General features: G+C 45.1%; 1 protein-coding gene across 3 annotated transcripts in view; it reads left to right on the top strand.

Annotated features, from left to right (window-relative positions):
• Positions 1–1,834, top strand: part of TUFT1 (tuftelin 1) — a 45,153-nt gene extending 43,319 nt beyond the window's left edge. For all 3 annotated transcript variants that reach the window (XM_024762871.1, XM_024762870.1, XM_024762869.1), the window contains one exon: positions 260–1,834. In XM_024762871.1, coding sequence (XP_024618639.1) covers positions 260–323 — 64 coding nt within the window. In that variant the 3' untranslated portion in view covers positions 324–1,834. The remainder of the gene's footprint in view (positions 1–259) is intronic.
• Positions 1,835–14,395: the final 12,561 nt, after the last annotated feature.

Below are 14,395 nucleotides of genomic sequence, written 5' to 3'. Positions count from 1 at the left end.
TCCAAGACTGAAAAAAAAATCAAGAATCACAGCCATACCCACTCCTAAGGTGTTCAGCTGCACCTTCTCTTTTCCCCACCCCTGCCACCAGACAAAAGTACCAGTCCCCTAACCTCTTAGCACTGACAATTACTATTTCAAGGCATGAGAACCGAGATCAGCGGGCCCTGCAGGATGGAATCCAGAGGCAAACTGGAGGGGCGGCTCTGTGAAGGGTGGGCAACAACAGGGCGCTCAGCGTTTCCGACTTTCTTTTCAGCGTTAGGATCACCAAGCCCGCCAGCCCAAAGCCCATGCCTCTCATCCGAGTGATGGAAACATGAGCTGAAGGAAACAAGATGCTGCTGTTGCTGATGCCTCTGGCCTGAGGAGCAGCCCACCACCCCTGGAGGCTGCCGGCCCTGACTTTGACTTCCCAACTGCTCCCTTCATGGTTCCGAACGCCCATCCTCTACGCTGGGCGGACGGGGGATGAGCTCCCCCTCTGGACACTGCAGCCTCTGGAGGCCGGCGATATCCTGCCTACAGGACCCAGGGCAGTAGCCTTATTCCCATAGTTACTATTCTTCTCTGTAGCAGAGCCTCCCTTCTGTTGTAGACTGGAGTTTGTAGCCCGGGCCGGTTATTCTGCCCCAGAAGCCAGGCCCTCCGCAGGTCAGGAGAGGTGACAAGATCTACCTCAGCCCTAGAAGCTGGAGGCACAGATGTCAGCAGTGATTGGAGAGTGGCCCTGGGGCATGAAGTTCCTTCCTTAAACACAGCTCAGTTCTTAGCAACAAACTGTTTGCTTTTTCTAATTGCTCCACCCTCAGCCCATGCTGACCCGGACCTCCTGCAGACAGACAATGGGGCTACCTGTCATGGCCTGTGAACCTCAACTTTGACTGGATGGCCTTGTCTTTTGGGGAGGGGGAATGTCCTTCAGGGAGTAGCTCATAGCAGAAAGGTTCTGTGAGGCCACGGACAGTTACGGGCGACTTCTGTCTGCTGTGAGGACTCCCAGAATATCTTAGGGTTTCCCCCTAAGTTGTGGAGCAAGATACACCTCATTCTTCTCGACTCAGAGCCTAAAAACTGTTTTCACTGGGTTACATCAGTCTCAGCGAAGAAACTCTCATGGTATTTATTTTGCTAAGTTATTGGTGTTTTTGCTTACAACTGATTAAATACCAAGAGTTCAGAGTTCTGCAGCCTTCTCTTGCGGTGTTTGGATTTGCTCTGACAGAGGGAAAAGAGTGTTCCCAGTGGACTTGTCGATTTCAGAATGATGTCATAGTCTTTTTCTCTCTTTCCTGCTGCTTTTCCCTTCCTCCTCCAAACCTCAGGAAGGCAAGTATTGATATATTCGCCCTGAAGCATCTGGGTCTGAGTGTCTGTTGTTTGGGGGAAGAGAGCAATCAGGAGGGATTGAATTCTTCCCTTAACCCCTCTGCACCCCTCTGCTCCACAGTCAGTTTGTTACCCTGGCTCTGAGTGAACCTGCCACTCATCGAGTTTCTTTAGGGCTCTTCCTGCAGCCTTACGGAGGAGATAAGCATCAGAATGTGGTACCGTAGGACACAGAAAAATGAAAAATAAACATTAAATCTTTAAGTTCTACTTGGCTCAAAACCAGAAGCCTTAAGTCTGTGGTTTCTGTGCATCAGGGCTGAGCTCCCATGCTGGCTTTGTCCATCGTGTTCTGGTGTTCTGGTGTTCTTCTCGCCATTCCCATTTGTGAAATGAGGGGGCTGGACCAGATAATCTCCACGAGCCCTTCCAGTTCTGATACTCTTTCCTGTGGGATGTTCTTTGTGGGGTGAATTTAATAAATTATGTTAATGTGTCTCTTTGAGCTCCTGGCCTGGTTCCTTTTCACTTTTCAGGGAGGATGAAAGAGCATAATTTTAGTGCCTCTTGCAGGTGGGCACCCTGCTGTCCACATCTAGGAGGTATGGTGACATCCCCAACACGATGATGTGGGGACTTTGTGGCATTCGGAGGAGTTAGCATGTCTCTGTTAAACAGCTCAGCTCCATAGTCTAGCAGTCCGCATTGCAGGAGGTAGCCTCTAACTTGAGCTCTGACCCTGTCTGGGGTGGTGGCCTTGTGGGATCCCTAAGGTTGGCCACTGAGTGTCTTCCTCAGTTGGAAAAGATCTGCTGACAGACAGAGGTCCTGTGATTACTTAGAGATTTACCAATCAGCACTGGAGGGAGATGACTAACTCCATGTGCTTCGCAGAAATGAAAAGTACTCTGGAAATGCTGACTGCAGCTGTTTGAGGCTTTAGTTTTTGGCTATCTCTAGGCATCATTCAATTAATCCACTGATCATCTTTTTCTTTCTGCCAAAAAATGTAGTTGACTGCAGGGCCCAACGGGGACATAGCTAAATTTACACGAATCTTCCCTGTACCAAAGAAACTAGAAGTGGAACCCCTGTCATCCCTGGCTGCATTTCCTCTCTAGTCCCCTTTCTCCTTCAATCAAAAGAATGTAAATTTTTCTCTTGTGACTTTTCTTCCCCTGTCTGCTTCTCAGCTAATTCACATCCAGGCTTCAGGATGCACTGGATACCTCCTTCCATTCCAGACCTGGGTTTGTCTTCTGACAGCCTGGGTTCTCTTCCTTCTCTGGAAGTCTTGCTTGGCCTGGGTGTATCTAGACTGTGCTTGTTCTCCGAATATTAAGAGGGTGGAAGCAGGGTGCGGTTACCTGAGGTGCCAAGGCGACTGGCTTGCGTGGCTGGAAGGAGACAGGAGCGAGTGAGCCACCGCACAGGAGAGGGAGGCTCTGGGCTGGGTCTCAAGGACGTGGTTGGATGAGCAGAGCTTCCATCTGGGGATAATGAGGTGGTCTGGAAATGTTCTGGAGATTAGAACTAGAGCCCTAATGGCAGTTCCCTGGCGGTCCAGTGGTTAGGACTCTGCGCTTTCACTGCCTCAGGCCCGGGTTTGATCCCTGGTCAGGGAACTAAGAGCCCACAAGCCACGTGGCACGGCCGGAAAAAAAAAAAAGAACTAGAGCTCTAAGAGATTCCTGGGACCAAAAAGTGCCCCTGGTGTATATTTCCCCGAGTTTAGTTGTACCACTGCTGAAAGGAACAGGGGCTAAGAAGGGTCTATGGGAAGAAAAAGTAGCTGAGGGAAAGGTAGTTTATATCCTGGCAACTTTTCCATTAGAGATGGAGAATGGGGACTGGAGGAGAACGAAGCAGAGCCCAGGGCCTGAGAAAGGGCGTGGTGAGGAGCTGCTCCTGACTTCAGCAGCCTGTTTATTGCCTGCGTTATGTCATTTGTAAGCCAACTCCTCTGTGCTCCTTTAATATGTTGCAGAGGGAAGATTGAGTCTGACTCCCTGGGACCTTTGCCATGACGGCCTGTTTATTTGAGCTGGGTGTTGAGAGCTGCCTGGACACGCAGCCGTCATCAGCAGGCTGCTATAAACCCGGAGCATCACCCCAACATGGGAGAAGCTTGCAGAAGCACTCCTTGCCTCTGTCCTCCCACCTCTTCATTTGCCCCCTCCCTGAGTAGAAAAAATCCTGACAGGGACATGGTATTTCAACCAAATGGTACATTGGACCTCTTTTTTTTTTTCAGTTTTTAATTTTATTTTACTTTTTACTTTTTTGAAAAAATATCTTTATTGGAGTATAATTGCTTTACAATGGTGTGTTAGTTTCTGCTGTACAACAAAGCGAATCAGCTATAGGTATACGTATATCTCCCTATCCCCTCCCTCTTGCGTCTCCCTCCCACCCTCCCTATCCCACCCTCTAGGTTTTCACAAAGCATCGAGCTGATCTCCTGTGCTCTGCAGCAGCTTCCCACTAGCTATCCATTTTACATTTGGTAGTGTATATATGTCAGTGCTACTCTCTCACTTCCTCTTTTTTAAAACTAAGTATCTAAAGCCAAAAATTGATTGGCTTATTTTCAACTCTATTGAAAAAAATTTTGTATTATGAAACGTTCCAAGATGTACTCTGTAAAGATGATTTGACATGACATGGCTTAAAGCAACTTAATTTGACTGAGGAGGGTAATATCCCTTGGGGTAGAAAAGCAAATTTCTGTCTTTAATCAGCTCTTCAATGTGTGTTGCTGTTTTTTGTTGGGCCTCTGCTAATCCCGTGGGCTCCCTCATTCCTCATTGCCAAGTGTTGCGGAGCTTGGGCCTGAGTTTTGTTCAGGCTCTGACCCAACAGCAGATGTTAGCCTAGGGCCCTTGGCCTCTTTTCCATGCTTCGATTTAGGACTCTCACTTCGCAAGGAGAAAGTGTTTCCTATCTTCCCTGTCCCAGTTCTAAGCCCCATGGCCTTGAAACTCAAAGTTGGAGACCTAAATATTCTCTAGCCCCTCTTTCTCCAAGGAAAATCCTTATCTAGCCTGAGGCTAAAGGAGATGTGTTTTTAAAAGGTGAGAAATTTCTAACTCTGTGCTCTGTGGGTGGGCAGTGAGACCTACTTTCAACTCTAAAATGTGTGTGGCCTTTCTTCTGGAATCTCTCTTCCTCTGGAGCCCTCTGGGACATGGGATTGAGGGTAGATGGTGGTAGGTTAATTAATTTCCTGACCAGGTATTGGTCGCCAAGTCTTAGACCACAGGATCTCACAAGCTGAGGGGAAGGAAGTCATTTGTCCTCTTGACTTAATCTGTCAATTCAGGAGGGTATTCTAGGCCAAACTCGCATATGTCTGCAGGAGTTTGAGGACACTTATATCTGTTTTATATCTATTTCTATGTGTTTGTGTTTGAACTGGCCTGCTATGTAAAACATATGATTGTGGGGGAAAATTGGAAAAACACTGATGTTTAGGAAAAACTCAGTTTTTCACCTGTATGTCTCCTTTACTACATACACAGAACACTTCACTTCTGGTCACCAAGTATGTGGGTTTTTTTCCCCCTATAACAGGCAATTCTCTGCAACACCAGCTGGGTGTCCTACAATTTAACTCAATTCTGACACCATCTACCTGGAGATAAGGTTAAGGGCTCAGTCTCAAGAGACTGTCCCTCCCCAACCTCAGATGCCAACTGCAAGTAGCAGGTCCCTAGCTGGACTTTTGTCTGACTTGCCTGCAAACCAGAGGTTCCCACAACCCCCTCCTTGGGTTCGATTAATTTGCTAGAGAGGCTCACAGAACTCAGGGAAACACCTACTTACCTTTACCAGCTTATTAAAGGATATAATAAAGGATGCAGATGAACAGCCAGATGAAGAGATCCATAGGGCAAGGCCTGGGAGGGTCCTGAGTGCAGGAGGTTCAGTCTTGGTGAAGTTGGAGTGCATCACCTTTCCAGTATAAGGATGTGCTCACCCGCCTGGAAGCTCTCCGAACCCCATACTGTTCGTATGTTATGGAGTCTTCCTCATGCAGGCATGATTAATCGTGAACTTCATTTCTAGTCCCTCTCCCCTCTCTGGGTAAGTGGGAGACAGGGCTGAGAATTCCAAGCTTCTAATCATGGCTTGGTCTTTCTGGTGACCAGCCCCCATCCAGGAGCCTGGCCGGAGTCCCCTCATTAGAATAAAAGATGATCCCAGTGCATTTATCACTTAGGAATTGACAAGGGTGTTAGGAACCCTGTGCCAGGAACCCAGGGCACAGACCAATACATATGTTTTCTATTATCTCACAACTAGGCTGTGGATCTGTCTCCTTGGATATATTGTAATCTCAGGGTCAGGAGGACCAAAATTGACTTCCTTTGAAACTACCTTCCCTTTTCAATTCTCATACTTCCTCTTAGTAGAGAGAATTACTTTCTTCAGTGATTTAGAGCCATCTTTGACTCTTTGCATTTCTTTATTCCTTATATCTAGTTTGTCAATATGTCCTAATGTTTCCTCTTTTGAGATATCTCCCAGACTTGCCCCTTCCCATGTTCGCCTCATCTTAGCCCATCTCTTTAAGCCTGGATTACCACAGAAGCCAGTCCTCACTGGTACCCCACCTCTAGCCTAACCTGCCCCAAATCCACCCACCTCACCACTGTCATTTGAATTACTCCCAGATACATTTTCATCCTATCAGCGGGGTTATTTAGCCAGGACAAAAGAAGGCTGATGGAAACATGATAGCAGTCTCCAAGAGATGAAAATCTGTCCTGTAGAAGGAGGTGCAGTTTCACTCCACCTAGCTTCAGAGGGCAGAACTCAGACTTGTGGGTGGTACCTTCAGGGAGATGGCTAAGAAACAAAAGGACAATTAGAGTGTCAGTTGGACTGTCTTGACAAGTTAGCAAGTTTCCCTACATATGCCAGTAATATCCCAGTTAGAAAACAATCTAAAATAACGAATACAAAATACCTAGAAATAAACTTTATTTGAAATGTCAGTAATCTATGTGAAGAAAATGACCACATTTTGTTGAAAAATATGGGAAACTTAATGAAGAAAAACTTTCCTGGATGGCAAAGTTTAAAATCGTAAAGATGTCAATTCTTCCTTAATTTATTTTTAGGCTTCGTGTGTACTTACAGTGAAAATTCCAAGAGTCCTTTTAGAATTAGATATAATTATTTTTAAAATTCATCTGGAAAAATAAACAAGGGAGATGGCAAAGAAAATTTTGAAGACAGACCTTAACTGGAGGATTATTAGCCTTGGCGGATAGTGAAATATTACATAGCTAGGCAGAAATAGACTCAATTTTATATAAGCATTAAAAAAAGGATAAAAGAAGCATTGCAACTCAATGCGGGAAAAGGCGTTTGAACAGTTGGTTAAGAATTTAGAAAAAAAAAGAAAAAAGAATTCTAACCTTAAACAGTACACCTGAATAAATTCTAAGTAAATGAAAGAAATTAAATACTACAATTTAACTGTAGAAAAACTAGAAGAAAATACAAATGAATATCAACTCTGAGAGGAGATCCATTTAGAATTTTAGTATTAAAGGTCATGAAGGTATATGTCAATTATATCCCAATAAAAAATAAAAATAAAGGTCATGAAGGAAAATATTTTAGTTCATAAAAATTTAAACTTTCTAAATTGAAGAACTAAAGAAGGCCAAAAAATGGGGAATTATTAGTGGCAAATGTGATGAAGAGGCAACATTTTTGTTGATAAGCTCATATTGATAAAAGTACTAAGATCCTTCTAGATCACTGGTCAGGATAAGAATGGATAGTTCAGGGCTTCCCTGGTGGCGCAGTGGTGGGAGTCCGCCTGCCGATGCAGGGGACGCGGGTTCGTGCCCCGGTCTGGGAAGATCCCACGTGCCGCGGAGCGGCTGGGCCCGTGAGCCATGGCTGCTGAGCCTGCGCGTCCGGAGCCTGTGCTGCGCAACGGGAGAGGCCACAACAGTGAGAGGCCCGCGTAAAAAGAATGGATAGTTCATACAAGAGTTCATATTCTTTTTTCTGCACATGTTTATTAGGCTCCTACTCTGTGCCTTGGACTGAGGATTCAGGTGGGTTTACGACAGTGAGCAAGACAAGCTCAGTCCTGCCATTGGAGCCCTTATGTTAGGTGGGATAATGTGGGTTGCAAATCAGAGAAAATGCAGCTCCAATTGGCTTAAGCAATAATGGATCAGTCTGACTGGCTCAGGTGACTAAAAAGTCCAGAGATGCTTTAGGCTTACGTGAGCCTTCATAGAATAATTTGAGGTTTCACCAAAGACCCAGTTTTGTTCCATTTCTTCTCTGCACAAGAGAGCTGTGCTTCTTATAATAGCGTAAAATGGGAAACATGTGTCCAACAAAAGAGAAATGGATAGGTACATGCAGATGCAGCCACTCTAGAATATTCTGCATTCACTACAAATGGCCTTTATGAAGACTATGTCACATCAGGGAACTGTGCTTAGAATGTTAAGTGAAACAAAGTAGGACACAAAATTTTATGGACACTTATTACAGCTTAGCAAAAGAAAAAAGAATATTTCTAAAAAAAAGGCTAGAGATAAATACACCTAACTGCTAACCATGTTAGTGTTAAGGCAGGATTTATTTTTCTGTTGGATTTTGTTACCTTTATCCTTCATTTTCCAAATTTTCTACAGTGTTCACTCTTCCCTCTCCAGCAGGGTTGTGTTCCCACACTGCCTTCTGTTCATGCCAGGATCATTCCTCTCTTTGTACCTTTGCTAGTGTTATTTCCTTCGCCTGGAATGCCTTCCTCTTTTGCCCTATTAATCCATCAAATATTTATTGATAATTGATACAGGTGTATAGTGCAGCTTGTGGAATGTAATGGACATGAAAACACTTTGTAAACTGCTTTACAGATGTTAGTTGTTATTGTTAGGAGAAGAAAAAAAAAAGATGAGGAGGATAAGGAAGAGAAAAAGCTATTATTTGTACAAAAATGTGCCAGGTGCTAGGGGAGGCCAGGATGGAAAAATATAGAACAGGGTTGCAGTCCTCCAGAAGTTTAGAATCTTGTTGGGTGAGTAGAGGAAAAAAATACCACCATGTGGAATAGAAATCGATAGAAATGAAATGAATAGAAATATATAATTGAACATGTGAAATGCAAATGTGAGAGAGGCAGACAGTGATATAAGAGGAAACAGAGAAGGGTGGGGAGGATGTGGAGCTAGAACCAGGCCCTGAGGGATTTGGGCAGGTAGGTTCAAAGAGAAAGGACATAAAGAAAGCTTGCCTTGGGAAAAAATGTGGCATGGGGTGGGGTGGGGGGATGAGCCCAGCTGAAGATCCTGCTGGAAAGTGGTAGGAGGTTAGGGGGAGGGGGAGATAAGTAGGGTGGGCCTTGCCACAGGTCTCTGCTGGAGTTTTTAAAAACTAGTATGGAAGTCCCAGGTGGATGGTGGGCAGGGTTCTTCCTTGCCTGTCTTGTTCAATACTGAATATATTAGTACATAGAAAAGTGGTGCCTGGAACACAGTAGATGCTCAATAAATACTAGTTGAAGGGAAGTTGGAATGAATGAATCATAGGAGTGACATCATAAAATAGGAAGGCTAATCCGAAAGAGGTGGATGACATGGACTGAAAAGGTAAAGGCTGACAGCAAAGAGACAAGTTAATAGATTGTTAGGGTACTTCCAGGCAGGAAATAATGAGGGACTGAATTGGGATTATGGCTGCTGGACTTGAAAGTACAGGACTGGTGTGAGAGTCATTTGGAAAGAACCGATAGGCCTTGGTGACTAACCAACCAGATCTACAGAGATGGAGAGAAAAGAATCAGAGCTAACATCAAAGAAAGTTAATCATGCTTCAAGACTTGGCCTGAGTTCCTCTTCCAGGAAGTCTACCCAGAATTCTCAAGCCTGTGCTGTGTGTTCCCTTTCTGAAATCAATTAACATAAATAATCTGTATCGCCCTGTATTAGGATGTAATAATTATGACATTATAATTCAGACTTTGCATATGTTTGTTTCCCCAACTAGATTGCAAGCTTTGAAAGGTCAGGGAAATATCTAATCCCTACAGTGCCTGGCCCTGGTACTGCCACAAAGTCCTCACTGATTTAGAAGAAACCTGTATTCTCCTCTGTGCTGAAGAGGGCACTTACCTCTGTTTCTTGTTTTGAATTGTTTTCATCTTCTCTCTTAATTGGTCCCAGGTTGTATGGAAGAGACCAATCTGGAGTATTAGTATCCTCCCCATGTAAGAGTCGAATGCCAACTATTAGCATTGTTTTCAGCAATAAAGAATTTTATTTATTCCTTCATTCATTTGTCAGTCATTCAACAGTAGGGAAATAATGTAGCATAGAGCTTAAGAGTCCATGAGCTTTGGATCTTGCTTCTAATCTTAGATCTGTCATTCACTGGGCCATGCCGGTTTGGAAAAGTTATTTAATCTCTCTCAGTTTTAATTTCCTCATCTATAAAATCAAGATAATAATGTCTACCTAATAAGAACATTTACTGAGTGCTTACTGCCATTTACTTCCCATTTTACAGATGAGGAAATTGAGACACAGAGAAAGGATGCACAGGTAGGAAGTGTGGAACCAGGAGTCAGTCATAGAAAATCTTGTCCCAGAGTCCTTGTGAAATGGGAGGGAAGCGGGCAGGGCACAGCCTTTGAAAGAACAACATAGCCCGAGGACATGACATAAACTGATTTGAACCAAATGGGCCCAAGATGGCAGACAAGTTGACTTCCACTAGACCTTGAGCCTCAGTATATGCTCACTGTAACACATCAGCAAGCTAAATTACACAGCCATAGGCACCATAACAGTTCCAAGGCTGACCATAAGGATCAAAAAGTGGGCGGTGGGGGCTTCCCTGGTGGCGCAGTGGTTGAGAGTCCGCCTGCCGATGCAGGGGACACGGGTTCGTGCCCCGGTCTGCGAAGATCCCACATGCCGCGGAGCGGCTGGGTCCGTGAGCCATGGCCGCTGAGCCTGCGCGTCCGGAGCCTGTGCTCTGCAACGGGAGAGGCCACAACAGTGAGAGGCCTGCGTACCGCAAAAAAAAAAAAAAACAGTGGGCGGGGGCCCAATTTCTGGAAATTCCCGCCCCTTCCTGAAATAGCTGGAATACTCCTCCCATTCATTAGCCTATGAAATTACCCACCCTGATAAAAACTGACAAACCCATACCCTGGTGCCTTTCTCACCTTCTGAGGTGGCCCACACTCTGTGGAGTGTGTTTCTCTCTAAGTAAGTTCACTTCTTACCTATCACTTTGTCTCTCACTGAATTCTTTCTGGGATGAGACATCAAGAACCTGAGCTTCATTAAGTCCTGTGATCTCAGTTGGAAGACTGGGGGTTTTGGCCACGTTCGAGTCCTGGCCGCATGGGTTTGAGTCTCAGTCAGGGTTTTGGCCGGGTTCGAGTCCCAGTACGTGGGTTCAAGTTCCAATCTGAGGTGCATGGTTTCACTTGTGCTTAATGGTGTGCTCTATAACTTCACAGGTGTGGCGATCGTTAATATAAAACCATATCTAAATATCATATGTAATGTGTCTGGCAGTGTCAGCAGACACTGAATATGCTAATTATTGTTAATAAATCTTTTTGAGCATCTAATATGTCAGTGGTATAGGGTTGGGCTTTGGGGATATTAAGAGGAAAAGACTCTGCCCTCAAGTTACTCCGAGTCTTAATAACCAGATATTTGTGTGCCAGATATTTGTGTGCCAAGAGGCAAACAGACAATCATAAACTATCAGTGCTAAAGCAAACTTTAGAAAACATCCAACCCAACTCCCTCATTTTCCAGAGGAGAAAACTGAGGCCCAAAATTGGGAGTGTGGTATGAGTAACTAAAGGTTGAAGCTTGGACAAAAATCCTGATCTCCTACAATGGAATGGTGTGTCCTTGGTATAAGAAAGTGTTCAAAAAAGACAGAGAGATGGTCCTTATCCAAGACCTGTGTGCAATTACAAAGCAGCTTTCCTTGGGAAGCAGAAAATGGGAGAAGTGGTCACTGACGGATGGAGAGAAGCCCACCAGATCCACCCGGCTCAGCTGGCTCAGCTGGTCTGCAACTTTTTAACATTCTCTGTTTTCCTAAATTTCAACTGGCCATTTCCTTTTGCTTTCCTGTCTTCTCATGAGGGTGGGTGTTCCATTCCTGCTCACTTCTCTAACCAGGGTGTGTCCTTAGCTAAATGACCATATCTCTCTTATCCTCAGGCTCCTTCTCCACCAAAAAACAACCACCACCACCACCACCACCAAAAAAAGGGGGTTCGGCCAAGGTTCCTTCCAGTTCTAAAATCACACGGGTCCTGGGACTTCCCTGGCGGTCCAGTGGTTAAGACTCTGTGCTTCCAATGCAGGGGGCATGGGTTCGATCCCTGGTCGGGGGAACTAAGATCCCACATGCTGGCGCTGGGGGGTTGGAGGGGGGCACAGCAATGTTTCAGAGCACATTTCGTCAGCCAGTGAACCTGAAAACAAGAGGAGTTTCTTTGTTTGCCAAGCGGCGCTGCTTGCCACAAGAGGGCAGCAGGGCCTTGAGCACCTGGGCAGGTGCCTACTGTGGGCCCCACAGGAAGACAAGCAGGCTCTCTCCTCTGACCGTGCCTAGGCCCCCGGAGTTTTCCTGTTGTAAATCCCAAACTCACTTATTTAACGAAGGGCAGCCAGACAGATTGGAGTGAGACAAGGGAGCAGTTTTGCAAATTAAGTCTAGCACCAGAAAGATGAAAGACCAGGCCTAAAAAGAAATTGGATTCTAGAAAAGTAAATACTTTATGAAAACTTGAAAACGTATCCCTGTCCTAGTTTAAGTTGCCTACGGCTCACATCATCGGAGGCAGAGCTTTGAGAAGAGCTGGGAGTATATTACAGACCAGTAAACATTTTAGTAAGCTGAAAGGTTTGAAGCTCATTTGGAAGGCTTGTGTGTTAGACCAGCATTTCTCAGAGTTGAAATTTCAGTTCATTTTGCTCATGTTTAATAAACTCTTAAGAAAGAATTCGTTCTGGAAGTTTCCAGAAAACTCAGCCAAACCAACACTAAAATAATTAATTAATTTATTAAGGAGAGGATGAAAATTATCATGTGTTTACTGAATGAAGAGCACCGGCCTGGGCACCTGAAGGGTCTGAAAGGATGGAGAGGAAGCTCAGTGAGGGTGCAAAGGAGGGCTGGGTGCTGCCTTGGCTTATCCTCTTCAGAGTTCCACTCAGCAATAATCACATTTGAGGTCATCACAACAGCCCAAAGATTCCACATGGCCTGCCCAAGGGCCTTTCAAATATATAAAAGAACTTTGTTCCTTGAGAAGACAGTTCACCTTAGATTATAATCTTGCAAAATACCTAGAACACCCACAGAACAGGATATATAAGGACATGAGCTTTATACAGGAAGATAACATTGCTCATTCACCAGCAAAAGAGCTAGAGCTCTGTTTTTGTCCCCCTCTCCCAGGGCCAAGGAGGGGTCATGGTTGGGATTAAGCTGCCCACTGCCTTACTCAACCAGCCTCATTTCTGAGCCTCTGGTACCTTGCCAGTTGTTTCCAAAACAGAAGGACTTGTCTTTCCTCACCTCTCTCTGCCTTTGCATATGCTATTCCCTCTGCCTGGAAACCTTTTCCCTGCCTTATTTTTCCAGCAAGCTTGTACTCATTCTTCCAAACCCCACTCAATGATACTGGTGAAATCTTCCATGACTCCCCAGAGAATCCCCAGACAGCTAATTATCCTTCATCTGTGCTCCCAGAGCAGCTGGTATAAAACATCACATTGTACAGTAATTGTTTGTTTTCATGTCTGCTTCTCCCCTCAGACCCGAGAATTCCTAAAGGGCAGGGGCTGATGATTTATCCCTGTATCCTCAGTCCTATATTGCCTGGCACACTGTGCATACTCAGTCAATGCTGGCTGAATGGAAGTGGATTCTCTTTCCTGTAACCAGCAGGGTGTTTTGCAAGGTGACTGACCAGGATCACTGAACAAAAGACAGTCATTCCTGAAGGGAGCCCTGGGGCACTTGCCTAGTATCAGGAGCTAAGTACCTATATAACTGATTGCTAACATTCAATTGCATTGGAGGGCACACATCACTCAAAACTCGATGGAGGCCATTTGTCTAGAATCCATTTTATTTACAGCAGAAGATTACGTGTAAGGAGACACCTTCTGATGGTGTGACTAAGCTCTGGGACATGAATTTAAGGGAGTGGTGAGTGTTCCATGTTGAAGGTCTTTATAATCTATGATATGTTTTAGAAAAGACTGTCCAGAGTGAGTAGGTTAAATATGAGTAGATGATGGGACTTCCCTGGCAGTCCAATGCTTAGGACCCTGTGCTTCCACTGCAGGGGGCATGGGTTCGATCCCTGGTAGGGGGAACTAAGATCCCACATGCTGCATGGCACAGCCAAAAACCAACCAACCAAACAAACAAAAAAAAAAAACCCAAATAAATATGAATAGAAGATCTCTGCTTTCAAGTTTATGTAATAGAATGGCTCAGCTCTGGGCTCTGGACCTGGGGGCAGGGGCTTTGGTAGCTGCAGCGGGAATGACCTGGTCCTCTATGAATGGGTGTTTGGGTTGGATACCTAGCTGCCATTTCTCTACACAGCAGCTTTGCCTCATTTGCAGACCTCTGAGGAATCAGTAAATATTAGTACATATGTGTTGTCAGTAAATAGAGTTTGCGAGAGCTGCCAACACCTCCTGATGCTTTGTGCTTGTGCTTCTCTCTGGCTCCGAGTCTTCCTCTCTGGCTTCTTGTCCCAAAGCCTCTGGGCAAGGATGTGGGGAGAGACAGCTGTATTGAAAAGGACCAGAAGACAAAGGAAGGAAGGGGAAGGTAACCTTCAAGGGGAAAGTAAATGGGTATCGTAGTTGATTCCATTCCGGGCAGGGGATTCCCTTGCAGGGCATTTTTCGGAGACGGAATTTCTTGATCTGCGCCTCAGTCAAAATAACAATGAATATGAGGAAAGAGGAGAGAATGGCACATGATCTGGACAGAAGTGATAGCTGAGGCTGGGAAATGATTA

Source organism: Neophocaena asiaeorientalis, unplaced genomic scaffold, assembly GCF_003031525.2.
Source record: "Neophocaena asiaeorientalis asiaeorientalis breed wild unplaced genomic scaffold, Neophocaena_asiaeorientalis_V1.1 scaffold167, whole genome shotgun sequence".
NCBI lineage: Eukaryota > Metazoa > Chordata > Mammalia > Artiodactyla > Phocoenidae > Neophocaena > Neophocaena asiaeorientalis.
This window is presented reverse-complemented; position numbering and strand designations above follow the sequence as displayed.